General features: G+C 33.7%; 1 protein-coding gene across 1 annotated transcript in view; it reads right to left on the reverse strand.

Annotated features, from left to right (window-relative positions):
- LOC108633261 (CUB and sushi domain-containing protein 3) overlaps window positions 1-16,262 on the reverse strand; it is an 83,223-nt gene that overhangs the window by 56,659 nt on the left and 10,302 nt on the right. Inside the window, exons 5-9 of the mRNA XM_018058088.1 lie at window positions 14,740-14,913; window positions 13,369-13,554; window positions 11,328-11,501; window positions 8,854-9,036; window positions 4,506-4,682 (exon numbers count right to left, since the gene is read on the reverse strand). Coding sequence (XP_017913577.1) covers window positions 4,506-4,682; window positions 8,854-9,036; window positions 11,328-11,501; window positions 13,369-13,554; window positions 14,740-14,913 — 894 coding nt within the window. The remainder of the gene's footprint in view (window positions 1-4,505; window positions 4,683-8,853; window positions 9,037-11,327; window positions 11,502-13,368; window positions 13,555-14,739; window positions 14,914-16,262) is intronic.

Raw genomic sequence — 16,262 nt, forward strand, 5'->3', positions numbered from 1 at the left:
GATTACTGTAAAACCAAAGCTTTGTCTAGATGGACCTTTGTCGGCAAAGCAATATCCCAGGTTTTTTAATAAACTATCTATGTTTATCATAGGTTGTTTCCCAAGAAGGAAGTGTCTTTTACTTTTGTGGCTGCAGCCAAAATCCACAGTGATTTTGTAGCCCAAGTATACAAAATCTGTTACATTTTCCCCATCTATTTACCGTGAAGTATTTGGACTGATGCCATGATTTTAGTTTATTGAATGTTGAGTTTTAAATCAGCTTTTTCACTCTCCTCTTTCACCCTCATCAAGAGGCTCTTTAGTTCCGTTCCTCTTTGCTTTCTGCAATTAGAGTGGTATTATCTGCATATCTGAGGTTGTTGTTATTTCTCCCAGAATCTTGATTCCAGCATGTGAGTCATCCAGCCCAGCATTTCACATGATGTACTCAGCATATAATTTAAATAAGTTGGGTGACAATTTGCAGCCTTGATGTACTGAACCAGTCAGTTGTTCCATATCCAGTTCTAACTGTTGCTTCTTGACTTGCAACCAGGTTTCTCAGAACAGAGGTAAGATGGTCAGATATTCCTATCACTTTAAAAATTTTCCACAGTTTGTTAAGATTCACACAAAGTTAGTAGTTGGTAAGTCAATTAAATGATTTGCTGCCTCAGTTTCCTGACCTATGCATGTGAGTCTATGCCACAATCTCTTCCAGCTCTAAAGTTACACTATTCTATCAATCATATGTTTAAATCAACTTCCATTGCAAATTAACAAGACTATGAAACTCTGGTTCTAAGCAATGGATCACTGTGTATTAACATTTTCAGTATCTTAAATTCTCTAATTATAAAAGTTTAATCTGTTTTACTTTTCACTGAAACTTCTGTGTTCTTTTTGGAAGGATAATTTTAGTTCTGCCTTTGGTTTGGGTTGCTACTAGATTTTAGCAGATTTTTAGAGATTTGAAGAAGTAAATCAACAGTTAAAATTCTCAGTTTTCAGTTTAACAGTAATATATCATTTAAAAGCAAATGCTTGAAATGCCTTACTGAACATAATACTTCTCCTTAAAGGACTTACACAAAAAAAGAGTTTATATTTTGATATGTTATTTCCTGCCTACCTGTCTTGGCTGAGTGTCTTTAACTTGGTTAAAAACTTCCTAAGGAAAACAAAGACGATTCAGTAAAAAATTTAATGCAATATCAGTCTTAAGAATTAGGATGTGTTTAAAATTGGCAAACACTTTAGATAAACACTTAGGTATTTACCCATGAATAAGTGAAATTGTTATTCAACATGAAAAAATTTCTTACTCAGCAGATTTCCTTTATTCTGAATGTATTCATTATTTCATTCTTTTTCATAACTGTATACTGAAAACACTTTCCCTGATAACTCAGCAGGTGGGTAAAGAATTTGCCTGCAACGCAGGAGATACAGGAGACTCGGGTTCTATTTCTGGGTTGGGATGATCCCCTGGAGAAGGACATGGCAACCCACTGCAGTATTCCTGCCTGGAGTATTCCTTGGACAGAAGAGCCTGGCAGGCTACAGTCCAAAGAGTCACAAAGAATCAGACATGACTGAGTGACTAACACTTGCATATACCAGAATCATGTGCCAGGTTATGTATAAAATTACAAGCCCTTTCTATGAGTATTTTAAGATGGAGTGTAATGGTAAGTCATATGTACTAATAGCTAAAAAAAAAGCTCATATGAGATATATGAGTCAGTCAATAACTATTTACTAAATTTACATATCATGGGCTAGAGGGTCAATGAGATAAAACAACCCTGATTCTTATTGCTCTTTGAAGTTTATTGTTTAGAGATATAAGTAATTGCCATAGAAGAGTTAAACAGCATAGAGCGAGATCAGTTTTAGCCAAAGGGATATGAGGAAGAAGTGCCCTAGCAGGGTTTTTCCCGAATGTGCCATTTGAGCTAATATTTCAAGGACACTGGATAAGAGTTTTAAAGGCTCAGGTAAGGTGGTAGAGTATGAAAACAACAAAGCCTATTTGTCCAGGGGATCTTCCCGGCCTAGGGATTGAATTTATGTCACGTGCACTGCAGGCAGATTCTTTACCATCTGAGACACCAGGGAAGCCCTATAGTATGAAAAGAGTAAAGTGTATTTTTTAATTGTTAAATTGTTCACTTTTACAAAAATGAAACATTTTCAAAGAAAGTGGGAGCCCTTCTTTCCTTCAAGATGGAAAAACAAGGAAGTTGTTTTAAAACAACTCCTCAACCTTACTCCCCCTCAAAAAAAAACAAAACAAAACAAACAGCTTTCATCAGGCAGCAAAGCACAGTAAACCTCGAGTAACAGGAAACAAATGAGATGAGTCCTATGACGGTCTCATTTTATTACCCAAAGATATTTTTTCAGCGGGCACGGGAAGAAGGACCCCATGCAAAGCCAAGTGGATTCCCTGAGTTTTAAAGATGGATTGGACAGAAAAGGACAAAGTAGAATTTTATGAGATGGAGTACAAGAGAGGACACGCATTCACAGAGATCTTTGGAGACCTAGGAGAAAACCTGATTAAGCCAAGACCAAACTGTCCAAAGGGAAATAAAGAACTACTCCTAAAGATGAGATATAACAGTATCTGGTACTGACACAAGGCCAGGAATATTACTTATTACTGACTCAAATCAATAACTGGAAAATATTTTGCTGCTGCAGATTTGGCTGATTGTTCTAATAGTGCTTATTTCAATGAGCTCTGAGCCGTAGTTTGTTCTCCCCTTTCAAGAGATAAAATAATCACACAGTATCTCAACAGCCTTGCCATCACACACAATTTTCAAGCAAGATATTAACTATTAATACAACCAACTTTCTCCAGAATCACAAATATGGACATGGCAGTACTTTGATGACATCCTCCTATAAATAGATTGTTTTCAGTCATTTATTCAGGAAGTACAAATACTCACAAAGGAGTTAAAGAAAAAAAAAAGTGGCAGGGGATGGATCATTGACCCACACACAGTACAAGGTATATCTTATATATTTCTGGAAATTACTAGATCAGCCAAGAGTGGATCCATTATTGACACCATCAAGAACTATTGACCTTCTCAGCATCAACATATTTTTGAATCCTGGAAGCAGTATGCTCCTCATTTACAAATTTTAATTATGCCCATTTATTTTGATATTCACAAACTATTTTTAATGAAGGCCTCTATTTCAAAAGTATAATCTGTTCAAATTTCAATACACAAGAAACTCCATTAGTGTCCTGAGACCTACTTCATTCAAAGACTTTGGCAACTTCTCACAACTCCTTGAGTGAGTCTCTGAACAGACATAAAACAGCTCTTCTTTCAAAAATGTCATGATTTATATGATGATGCTGCAGTTCCTCTTAATTAATATAAGCAACCATGATTTTCCAATGGATAGATTATTGTATGTTAGGTAAATTCTATTTTTTTCCATAGGTAAGCATTAATTTATATATAGGAATTTTAAGTACATTAAAAAATCCATCAAGTGGGTAATTTCTTTATGATGCTGAATCACTAGAATGCCATAAGTTTTTTACATCTGAAGAGGGCAAATCTGCCACTAAGGCTTCCCTAAACAGTGCTGCTGCTGTTGTTGCTGCTACTGCTGCTGCTGCTAAGTCGTTGCAGTCGTGTCCGAATCTGTGCCACCCCATAAACGGCAGCCCACCAGGCTCCCCTGTCCCTTGGATTCTCAAGGACACTGGAGTGGGTTGCCATTTCCTTCTCCAATGCATGAAAGTGAAAAGTCAAAGTGAAGTCACTCAGTTGTGTCCAACTCTTAGTGACCCCACGGACTGCAGCCTACCAGGCTCCTCTGTCCATGGGATTTTCCAGGCAAGAGTACTGGAGTGGGGTGCCATTGCCTTCTCCCTAAACAGTGCAAGAATCCATAAATAATCAGTTCGCTTTTTAAAAAGCCAAGTTAAGAATCAATGTGTATGAGATTGACAAAATAAAATTTCATTCTATTTTTAGTCTTGAATGTTATATATTTAGTCTTGATTATAGGGGATAATTCATCTCTATTTTTAATATACTGTAAGATTATATTTAATAACATTGATTTTCTGCAATCCCTCTTTTCTCTACCTATATAATACCTTGGAAGCTAATCTTAAACTCACTAGTATACACGCGACCATAACCCTACTATCATTTTTAGGGGAAAGTGAAAGAGCGGCTCAGTCGTGTTTGACTCTGTGACCCTATGGACTAGAGCCCACTAGGCTCCTCTGTCTATGGAATTCTTCAGGCAAGAATACTGGAGTGGGTTGTCACTCCCTTCTCCTTGGGATCTTCCCACCCAGGGATTGAACCCAGGTCTCCGACATTGCAGGCAGATTCCTTATGGTCTGAACCACCTATAAATATTCAAATTCTTGCTTGGTTTGATTAATTATAATACAAAACACAGACATACATGTTTATACAACTACTTTTCATATGTCTAGTGATATTTCAAAATATTGAAAAGAAACTTACTTGTACAGTTAGGCAAAGTTCCCGACCATGTTCCATTGGCTGTGCACTGCCTAACTGAAGGTCCAGAAAGAATATATCCCTCCACGCAGGAATAAATGACTGAACTAGAAAATGTTGTGCCATCAATCCGAAAGACTTTTCCATTGGCTGTTGTCCCAGGGTTACCACACTGTACAGCTATAAAACAAAATGGTCAAGAGTATATATAAAAATAGTGCATTCAGGAATCCTCTCACAAACAGTTAAGGAATAAATGATTGTTTCAAATTGTCCAAAGAAGCTATAAAAATCCTCTAAGCATTGAAGTCTGTTTTATGAGGAGTTAAAATTCAAGATGAATTTATATTTATTTTATTAGTTTACTTACTGGGATACAAATCATAGAATAGCTAACTTTTATGATTTTTGTTAGTCATTTTGGTAAAAACTTTGCACGTAATTACTTGAGTATTGCTTTTGGGTAATACAAAATCTTTCAAAGGAGGATTTTAAGAGTCTCTGCCTAAAAAGCTACTCATGTAAAACTGGAAGATATGTAATGAGAAGCAACAAAGATTTACTACAATTATATTTGTTAGAAAACATATAAAATATACACTTAGATATTATAAGCATCATGTTTGTTTTTATATAACTGGTTTGCATTAAAACTTATTAATCTCTATATCTGGACCAAAGTCTACAAAAATAAACTGAATAAAACAAAGTAGGAATGACTTTCATTAAGATTTCAATACATCCTCAGTAGAGTCACAAACATAAATGCCTTATATGATTACTCCATATTATGTTTAACCACTTGCCATCAATGGCATAAGTGAATTTTTTATATATTAAAAAAGAAGCCTATGTCAGTCGCAATATCTAATTTTGTTTCAGTATAAGAAAACTTCCTAAGACTTTACAAATTTTAAGGCTATTTGTATGAATATGAAGTATAATTATACATTTTAAAGGAAGTCACTCAGTCATGTCCGACTCTTTGCGACCCCATGGACTGTAGCCCACCAGGATCCTCCACCCATGGAATTTTTAGGCAAGAGGATTGGAGTGGGTTGCCATTTCCTTCTTCAGGGGATCTTCCCAACCCAGGGATCGAACCAGGGTCTCCTGCATTTTGGGCAGACCCTTTACCATCTGAGCCATCAGGAAACCCCAACATCTTAAATACTTAATTTTGTCTGTCATTTGTAGCGGTGCTATAGGTTTGTGGGTAGAGAGGAAACAAACAGTTTGCAAATAATAATTAGGGCATCTTTCATAAAGGTTAGTAATGGGATACTTTTCCATTCTGTGTGTTTTCAGGATCTTCTAACCAATCTCCTGCTGATAAACATGAAATTCAATTTAGTTTCTCTAACATTTTGGGTTATAATACACTCTAGCTTATATATACAACTATGTACATTGATCCTATTTTTAAGATAAATTTCTAAAAGTGGAATTTCTGGATAATTTTAAGTTCTGAAAAATACTTTTAAGTATATACAGAGTTATCCAAATTATTAGAACACTGTATCAGTTCAGTACAGTCGCTCAGTTGTGTCCAACTCTTTGCGACCCCATGAATCGCAGCACATCAGGCCTCCCTGTCCATCACCATCTCCCAGAGTTCACTCAGACTCACGTCCATCGAGTCGGTGATGCCATCCAGCCATCTCATCCTCGGTCGTCCCCTTCTCCTCCTGCCCCCAATCCCTCCCAGCATCAGAGTCCTTTCCAATGAGTCAACTCTTCGCATGAGGTGGCCAAAGCACTGAAGCTTCAGCTTTAGCATCATTCCTTCCAAAGAAATCCCAGGGTTGATCTCCTTCAGAACGGACTGGTTGGATCTCCTTGCAGTCCAAGGGACTCTCAAGAGTCTTCTCCAACACCACAGTTCAAAAGCATCAATTCTTCGGTGCTCAGCCTTCGTCACAGTCCAACTCTCACATATGATTTTTCTTCACAGGAAAAACCATAGCCTTGACTAGACGGACCTTAATCTGCAAAGCAATGTCTCTGCTTCTGAATATACTATCTAGGTTGTTCATAACTTTTCTTCCAAGGAGTAAGCGTCTTTTAATTTCATGGCTGAAGTCACCATCTGCAGTGATTTCGGAGCCCCCCAAAATAAAGTCTGACACTGTTTCTACTGTTTCCCCATCTATTTCCCATGAAGTGATGGGACCAGATGCCATGATCTTCGTTTTCTGAATGTTGAGCTTTAAGCCAACTTTTGTTTTTATAGAACACTATATAACAATACACATTTGTATCAATGGTATGAAAGTTTGCTTATTTTCACACAACCCCTCCAATATCATGTCCCATCATTTTTAAAAACCTTGTCAGTTCGTCAAAGAATGTTACACTCTTTAAATCTGTACGTTTTTATTTAAGATATTTTATCATACTCATTTGATATTTTAATATTTAATAGATATTTAATATTTAATAGATAGTTAATCTATTGCATTCTCAGAAAGGTTTTCAATTACTAAAGTAATGCAGCACTACAAAACATTTGGAATAAAGAGAATAAAAATATTACAAATTTCACCTCTCTGTAATATTGTCATTTTTATTATATTGACTTTTATTTTTTTCTCTCAAGTGACTATCATTTCCTATGATTTTAATAGAGTGCATACTATTGATCTTATTTTTCAATTAAGCTTTGTATGATACATTTTCTCATATTGCTCCATGGCTTATTCTAGTATTTTCACTATCACATTATATAAATATACAATTGCCTATGTGATATTTTTTCTAGTGTTGTCAGATTGGTTCCTGTTTTTGGTAGTTAGAGTGTTTGAAATAAAAATAATGCATCTTTATGATTGTGTGTTCTCTTCAATATTTTTATTTTCTTTAGGAACAAAATTCTCAAAAATGGAGTTATAGATCAAAGTTAACAATATATATGCATTTTATCAAATTAATCTAAAATGTAATTTAAAGGCTCTAGAAATGCTTTGAAGTTCTAGTTTTGCTGTACATACACTACAATTTCATATTAAAACAGATGAAAATGATGCGGATGCTTAACCATAATTTTCTGATTAGTACTTATGTAGAATTTCTTCTATAACTGAAAATTTTTTGCTCTTTTGTATTTTCTGTTTATTTCTTCTTTCTATTCATTTACTAGAATCTGTTTTACCAGGTGATTTGCGTGTACTCCATTTTATGCAAAAAGTATTAATTCTGTTATATTTGCTACAACTCCTACTTCTGTTTTATCTATAATGTATATATGAACAATACAAGATTAGCACTGGGTTGCATTTCATCTACAAATATTTTGCAGTACAGCTGAACAAAAGGCTGACTTAGCTATCACCCACATGATGTGCAACATCATTACAAAGACTGCCTTTGGTAAATAAGCTTGAGAAATGAAGTGAAGACAGCGTACTTCGTGTCTTTTGCTCAACAACTTTGTTCTCCAACCTATAACAGAAACTGATTTGTAATTCTCTCTTACCATTATTAAATTCAGTCCAGTTAAAAAGGGATGAATGCCTTTCCTAAAGTAGAGATATAGTTTTAAACATAATAAAAAGTTTCTGAAATATAGTCAATTTAAAAACTGTTAAGAAGGTTCCACTGGGAATTGTTTTCTGTTTATAAAACCAATACATTTGGTACAACATCAAGCAAGTTTCATAAATACTTTTGCAAGGTTTTTTTTTTTTTGTCCTAAAATAATCTCAAAAAAGAGCAATTCAAATCATAAGGATAATTTCCCTGCAACATTTCCTTTATAGTCAATATTGTAAAGATTTGATCATGTTAACTCTGAACCAATCAGAACAATTCTGTGCTGTGCTGTGCTTTGTCACTCAATTCTGTCTGACTGACTCTTTGAGACCCCATGGACTGTAGCCAACCAGGTTCCTCTGATCTGGTTATTAGCAATACCCATAAATGAAAAACATCATGTATACTTAGACATCTTTCTATATTTTACCATTTCTACAAACCTGAAAACTAAAACATTGTGAGGTAATGTACTAATGTCAGAAAAACCTAATTTTTTCCTAGTGCTGTCAACAATACAGAGCACTGTGATGGGGGAAAAATATCTTCTTAGCTTTTCCAATCCTGATATCTGCTGTGATGTGAACAATGTTTGTATATAAATGACACTTTAGACATACTTGAGACTAAATTAATAATTATTACCTGTCATATTTCTTTTATACGATAGTATTGGTAAAGCTGGAATACTACTACTTTTATTCCATGGTTGAAGACAGAGAGTACTGGAAGGAGTAATTTCACTTAGCAGCACACAGTTGAATTTGATCCACATCAAATTCCAACACTCTCGATGTTATTAGTTTCTACTTGACTTTACCTTTGCATTCTGGCTGCCTTCCAGTCCAACTCCCATTGGGTAAACATGTTCTTTCTTCTGAACCATGAAGGATATAACCAGTATCACAGGCAAAGCGTACAGAACTCTTGGTTCGGAAATCGCTTTCCTGTCTAGAACCGTGACCAGGAGTACCTGGATCCCCACATGTACCAGTAGCATCACCTGCAATTCAGTACAGTTCAAATTAATTTAATTCAATAAACATTTACTAAATTCATGATTTAGTCCATCAGTCCTATGGGCATTTTTGTTGTTGTTCCTGTTGTGCTTTAATATGGTAAGTTGACTGGGTAAAATCATAATTCATATTTTCCATTTGACTCCAGTCATAAGAAAAAGCCTAAAGGAAAAAGAAAGTAGTTGTGGAGCATGGTGTTATTTTCCACATTTTGATATTTGGAAACATCTAATAAGTTGAAGACATTTCATTAGTATTTCCCAAATCTAGTTCTTAACCAAGGTAATAGAAAATTCATAATTGACAATTTTTTGGGCTCAAATGACAATGCGATGTGTTCATACAGTTAAAATTTAGAACGTGGAATTGGCAATTTTCATCTTTTCTTCTCTGAATTAAAATCAGTTTCTGTTAAAACAGAACTGTGATGTGTTGGAAAATGTAAATATTAAAGTATAATATTTCTAGTCTAAACTTATACCATTTAATCTTCTCTATTAATGACCATTGACCAAAGATGAAAAAAATCCATACTTTTATACATAAAAGTACAAAAATGAATTATAAACAAAGACTAGAAACTCTGACTTAAGTTGTTAAGAATTTTGCTCATGACAGGGTGTTTCTCTTGACTATAGTGTTTAGGGTTTGCTCAGTCCCTTTCTCATTTCTTAAATATGTCTAATTAAAGTTGCCACAACTAGTATTCAATAAGACAGATAGAGAAAAGACAGAGAGAGACAGAGAAACAGAGAGAGAGAGTTGAATGTATAATCATTGAAAGTGCTTTCTGTCTACCTAGATGCCAATTTTGACATGTTCTGTGCATCTGGAATCTTTTCTAATACTTTCTTATCATCATATGATGCAATATTAATAACCACATGAAGATTTAAGGACACTATTTCACTTTTAAATATATCTATACACACTTTATTCTACAACTAAGTAGTAGCTTTCTAATCCATCGTGAGTGTGTGTGACAGAGAAAACGCTTGTGGGTTTATGTGTATTATCAGTTATCTGAGTTTGTAAATTAACTGATAGTTTTCATAATTTATCACTGTCCCAGGCAGTGACTTCATAGGATTTAACCATAATTACATAATAATTAACATAACTGAAATTAATGAACTATTTCATACTTTTTACCTCTAAAAGAAGAATAATGTGAAACAACTCCTAATAAATCATCATATGATCTCCACAGAGATACAATAACACAAAAATAAATATGTAAATGAAAAGAATAGGCAGAAAAAAAAGCACTAATTCTGGCAGGTAGACAAAAATAGAATGAATAGTATCAAGTAGGGTAACCTCACAGCTCTAAAACAGAAATAACAATTAGTGAAGAAAAATAGTGGCTTAAAGACCTTAGATAATATTTATCAAATGCTTACTTTGTGAAAAAATTATTAAAAATAGATTTAATGTTTACATATTCTAAGAAAATGCTATTGGGATTATAGAGATACAGGAGTTTTCTGTTGCCTTAATAACAAATCAAATTATGATAGATAAACACCTCTTATAAAACTTGATGGGTTAGTTTAATTTAAAACATTTAGGACTTTATTTTAAAATCATGCTATTAAATAATCAATTGCTTAAAAAGTTCAGTTACAAAGAACTGAATTCTAACAGGAAATCATTGATATAATATTACCTTCTGGGGAAAATTGTCTTTTATATCTGCTAAAATGGAATTGCTAAAGCCTAAGTGAATTGCTATTCTAATGGATAAAAGCATTTCACAGAAAGTAGCATTCTAAAACCACTTATGTTCAATACAACACAGTTCAAAATTTACACCTGTAATTTTTCATATATAAGATCAGTATTAATTTGCATTGTAAACTCTAAATTACCTTAAGAATTCTGATAAATGTAAAAATAATGTTATAGCTTCCCTCATGATATTTTTAAAAGAGAAATGTTTTATTGTATCTCTTTAGATTGCTTTGTGTTCAAGTTCAGTTGCTAAGTCCTGTCCAACTCTTTGAGACCCTATGGACTCTAGCCCACCAGCCTCCTCTGTCCATGAAATTCTCCAGGCAAGAATACTAGAGTGGGTTGCCATTTCTTTCTCCGGGAACTCTTCCTGACCCAGGGATTGAACCCGCATTACCTGCATCTCCTGCACTAGCAGGTGGGTTCTTTACCACTGAGCCACCCGGGAAGCCCCGATCATAATACTACTAATAAAATAACCCCAATCATAATACTCATAATGTAATTTCCAATAAACATCATCCAATTTTCCCACTGGTACCTGAACAATGAGGTTGTGATCCACTCCAATGGCCATTTAATTGGCAAGTCCTTGATGATTGGCCTAGAAGTGTACGCTTTCCTGTGCAGGAATAGTGAACAGTAGACCCAAAAGTATACTTCTCACCAGACAGGACTGCATTAGGAGGAACGCCAGGGTGTCCACAGTCAATCACTACAATACATAATTATTGGATATAAAAATTTTTTATATCTCCTATCGAACAACCTGCACCAACTTTTTTTGAAATATTAATGAATCAGAATTATCTGTTCCACTATATACATCCTCTGAAAATCAAACATTTACATGTAAGTTGAAGTTACAGGAGTCATTCTGTTAGCCCACTCACCCTGAGTATGAGTTTAACAGGAACACTGTAAGTAAGCTTAAATGACTGACTCAATATGCCTGTATGTATTGGGGTGGTGGGTGTTTGTTTATATACACATGTACATGGATTGGACGCATTCATTTGTCTAGGTAAGGATGTGAAAGATAGGGAGAGGAGTGGTATGGATTGGCTAAATAATGTTATAGGATTCCATATAGAATTCAAAATGCCCTACAGAAATTAAAAGGGAAAAACTTTGAGGGTAAAGGAGAAGGATGGAAGATGGATCTGTGGCACACGATTCAGACTATGCATATATAGTCTAAATTCTACTCCTGACCATTAATAAATAAATCATCCTGTAAAACGAAAATACTCAGAGGCTTATCAACCAAAATACAGCTAAGTTGAGCAGAATCAGATGTTAAAACACTGAGAATTCTCTATAAGCTAGAAGTAGCTTCGGAACTTACTATGTGTTCCCTTTTATGACTAGAGTATTAAATATGATGACTATTAAATAGCACACATGAGATATAAACTTAGTAAAACCCCTGAGTAAATAGCACACTACCAGGAAGTGCTATAGAAAATAAGGAAAAGGTAAAAAGTATATGAGAGCTATGAATATCTGAAGAAGTTCATGTTTACAGGTCCTACAAAAGATTTTTAACTTCCATGTTGTAGCCATACAAGGATAAGTGAATTACTTAAACCATTAGTAAACTAGTCTACAAAAAGAAATCAAATACATTTTAAACAAGGGATCAACAACTGACTGAATTATCTGCATAGTATATGAAATTAGATAGGCACTATATAAATTTTTCTTTGTTCGTGAATGAGTACATAAATGATGCCACAACTATTTAAAAAACTGCATGTATATAAAGTACCTCTAAATAAAACAATCATAAAATGATTTTATAATTTAGCAATTTAGTATAACTAAAAATTATTTGCACAATGATTGTTTCTTTCCTATCATGTCCAATATTCATCAACTCTGAGAAGCAAATGCAACTGAGTCCTATCAATAAGCTGAATGCCTAGAATTCAAATTCATTTATCTGTCTTCAGATACTTTTGATTTATTTCTGTTAAATTATTTTCTCACTATACATGTTAATTATATGCAAAACTTCTATAATTTATTTTATTTATATTCTATAGCTCCCAAAATACATATAACAAAATGTATGCATATTCCTACTACCTTAAAGATAATGTATATTAACATTTCATATATGCATGTGCCTGTATAAGATAAATATTTAAAGTCAATGAGTTTTAAGTAACACTCTAATTTTCCCAAGCATTTTGCAGCCCTGGTGGCTATTTATGTTGACTCATTTTGCTTTAAATGAAATTTGAAATAGTAGTACAAGAGAAAATAAAAATATAGTTGCCTCTCGTGGAATGGCAACATCACAGAGTATGAACTATATCTGCCTTTATTATTCTGTCTGTTGCATGAAGGTTTAAAATCAAGGAATAATAGAGAAATATTAATCATATTAATATTAATATGGATGGCACACGGGCACTGAATTGGTAGAATACAGGGAGGGCACTTTCAAAACAATAAAAAAGTACAATCAGTACGCTTCCTTCTGATACACAGCTCTTAATATTTCATAAAGACAATAAATATACATGTTGGTTTCAGGGCATTTTCTCAAGGAAGAGTTCACATTATCTACTTACTGATACATTCTGGTAAAGGTTTGTCCCATTGTCCATTTGGTTGACATATCAAAACTGAAGATCCAAATAAGAAATATCCAGGATTGCAGTCATAGAATACCACAGTGCCATAGGTGAAATTCCCATGTTCTATTTTACTTTCTCTTTTGGAATTGGCTGGAATTCCAGGATCAGAACAGTTGACCACTAAACAAATGACACATTTTAAAAATATATATTTAGGATAATATAATATATAAATTTTCATTAGAAACTTAGTTTCAAAGGTAAATTTTATCAAACAAAACAAAGATTCAAGCAAGAAAATTAACATAAAGAACTATGGATATATGGCTGACAATATTGGAAACAGGAGAGCTTCTTTGCAAAACTATTTTAAACAACAGCAACTCTGTAAATATACTGCACACAGATTTATAAAGAATGATACATTAAAAAAAGAAATATACCTTTCAACCTATGGTCATAGAAAATGGAGGAAAATGATAATTGAGTTGTATTTTATCAGACTATGAAATATATCATACTTCTTTGCAAACAGAAAAAATACAAATGATTCTCTATGTTTCCATAGAGAGAACAATAAACAAACTCCTAACAAACACAGGTATTACCGTAACATAAACCTCAAACATTGTTTTTCCAAAAATATGAAGATTGTCATACTGAGTAAAATAAATCAGACAGAGAAAGATTTAGAAAATAGAAATAGAGTCACAGATGTAGAAAATGGACTTATGGTTACCAGAAGGAAGAGAGGAGATAAATTGGGAGATTAGGACTGATATATACACATCACTATATATAAACTAGATAACTAATAAGGACCTACTGTATAGTACAGGGAACTCTACTCAATACTGTGTAATTACCTATATGGGAAAAGAATCTTAAAAAGATATATACATACATACATACACACACACACATATATATATATAAAACACCTGAAACTAACATAACACTGTAAATCAACTATACTCCAACAAAAATTTACAATATAACATTGTAAATTAACTATACTCCACAATGTTTAAAAATGTGAAAAAATAAGCTGAGAAGATTAGTTCTATTAATTCTGAAGCCAACTGCAAGTAAAAATGAGCTAAATGACTTTATATACAGCTATAGAACAGGTACCAGATAACACAGTTAGTTAAGCAACTGAAATAACATTTATCAGTTTTATAACTTCTAAAAAAGTTAACAAATAAGATAAAGGAAAGCATTAGTAATGAGATGACATTAATATTAAATATTTGTTTTATTAATTTTCTACTGTTTTGCCCAAATTGTTTCAAATATTACCATTTGTGTTTATACAGACATATTATTACAATGCTCTCAGCTATAATACGGTTAGATTTTTACCTTTGCACACTGGTGGAGGATGGCTCCACTGTCTGTTGGCCTGGCACTGGGCCTTTGTTGGCCCCTGCATGAGATACCCAATATTGCAGGAGAATGTTACCACATCATTAAAATTGAATCCATTCCCACTTGTTCTTCCATAAATTGGACTACCAGGGTGACCACAGCTCACAGCTAATAGCAACAAGGTTGGGTTGGGAGAGACACAGAATAGAATAATTGGTTATCAATTATTAAATGAAAAGTACACTTAATTACTTCAAAGAATGTGGAAAGAAGGCCACTTTTGTAGGAAAAAATACTTAATTTTATTAATGCAAAGGAACAATTTAGAAAGCCAAACTGGTCCAATAGAGTAGAATCATTGCAATATTATGTTAGAGAGTAGACAATTATTTATAATTCTAGTAATGGTATGCAAGTGGTGCATAGATATTAAAAGTTCCATGGTAACTTTTCATTTTATTTCTTTTTAGGGAAGAATACTGAAATTCAAAGACATTTGGGAATGATTGAAGTTCACATAACTAGTTAACGGCAAAAAGGAATGAAACTGAATCAACTTTCCTTTTCTAGTGGGGCTTAAGAATTGGAGATAAATGAAGGCAATTTTTTGTATTTAATTTTGAAATCATTTCTTATATTATTTATGCAATGATTTTTTATGATTAATGGATAAACAAAAGTGTGCTTGAAGAACAGCTTAATATGACTGCAATAAAAATGATGTCTTATGCTGTATTAGAATTCTTAATATATTGAGATACCAATATTAACATTCCCTAAACCAAACAACCTTACTGGTATGTTTTCTTCACTATTGATATTTGATAACCTAGCAGTTTTGTTTGGAAATACTGACACAGATGTAGAAATTAGATGAACTATTTCAATTAGATGAACTATTTAAATCATTTTAAAGCTCTTTTTTAGAATTTATTTAGTCCTTGGTTTTCCCAAACACATCGTATTTCTATGAACTGTTTTATAGCATTATCTCACTAATTAATTATAGCAACTCCAGTAATACTGCTTCATAATTGGGCACAGTGAAAGACGACGTCACTTTTAATACTTCGAAATGACCCAACAGCAATTAATTTTCTGCTGTAATGTTAATATCAACCATTCATTTGAAAATGTAACTGAATCTTATTCCTGTTTAAAATTATTAATAGAGAAACTTGTGCTTGTTTTACCTCAGGGGCCAGTTTTCATTTATAGTCCCAATTATTCAGCAAGAAAAGTAGTAGTGTTAGTTGGCTATGCCTTTATATAATGAGGAGATTCCCCAGTGGCTCAGCCAGTAAAGAGTCTGCCTGCAGTTCAGGAGACCCAGGTTTGATTCCTGGGTCGGGTGAAGGAAATGACAACCCACTTCAGTATTCTTGCCTGGAAAATACCATGGATGGAGGAGCCTGGCAGTCTACAGTCCACGGGGTTGCAAAGAGTCAGACATGACTGACTGACTTCACTTTCTTTATATAATGAAAGGAAAAAAAAACTGGTATAGATCCAGCATA

Source organism: Capra hircus, chromosome 14 (assembly GCF_001704415.2).
Source record: "Capra hircus breed San Clemente chromosome 14, ASM170441v1, whole genome shotgun sequence".
Classification (NCBI taxonomy): domain Eukaryota; kingdom Metazoa; phylum Chordata; class Mammalia; order Artiodactyla; family Bovidae; genus Capra; species Capra hircus.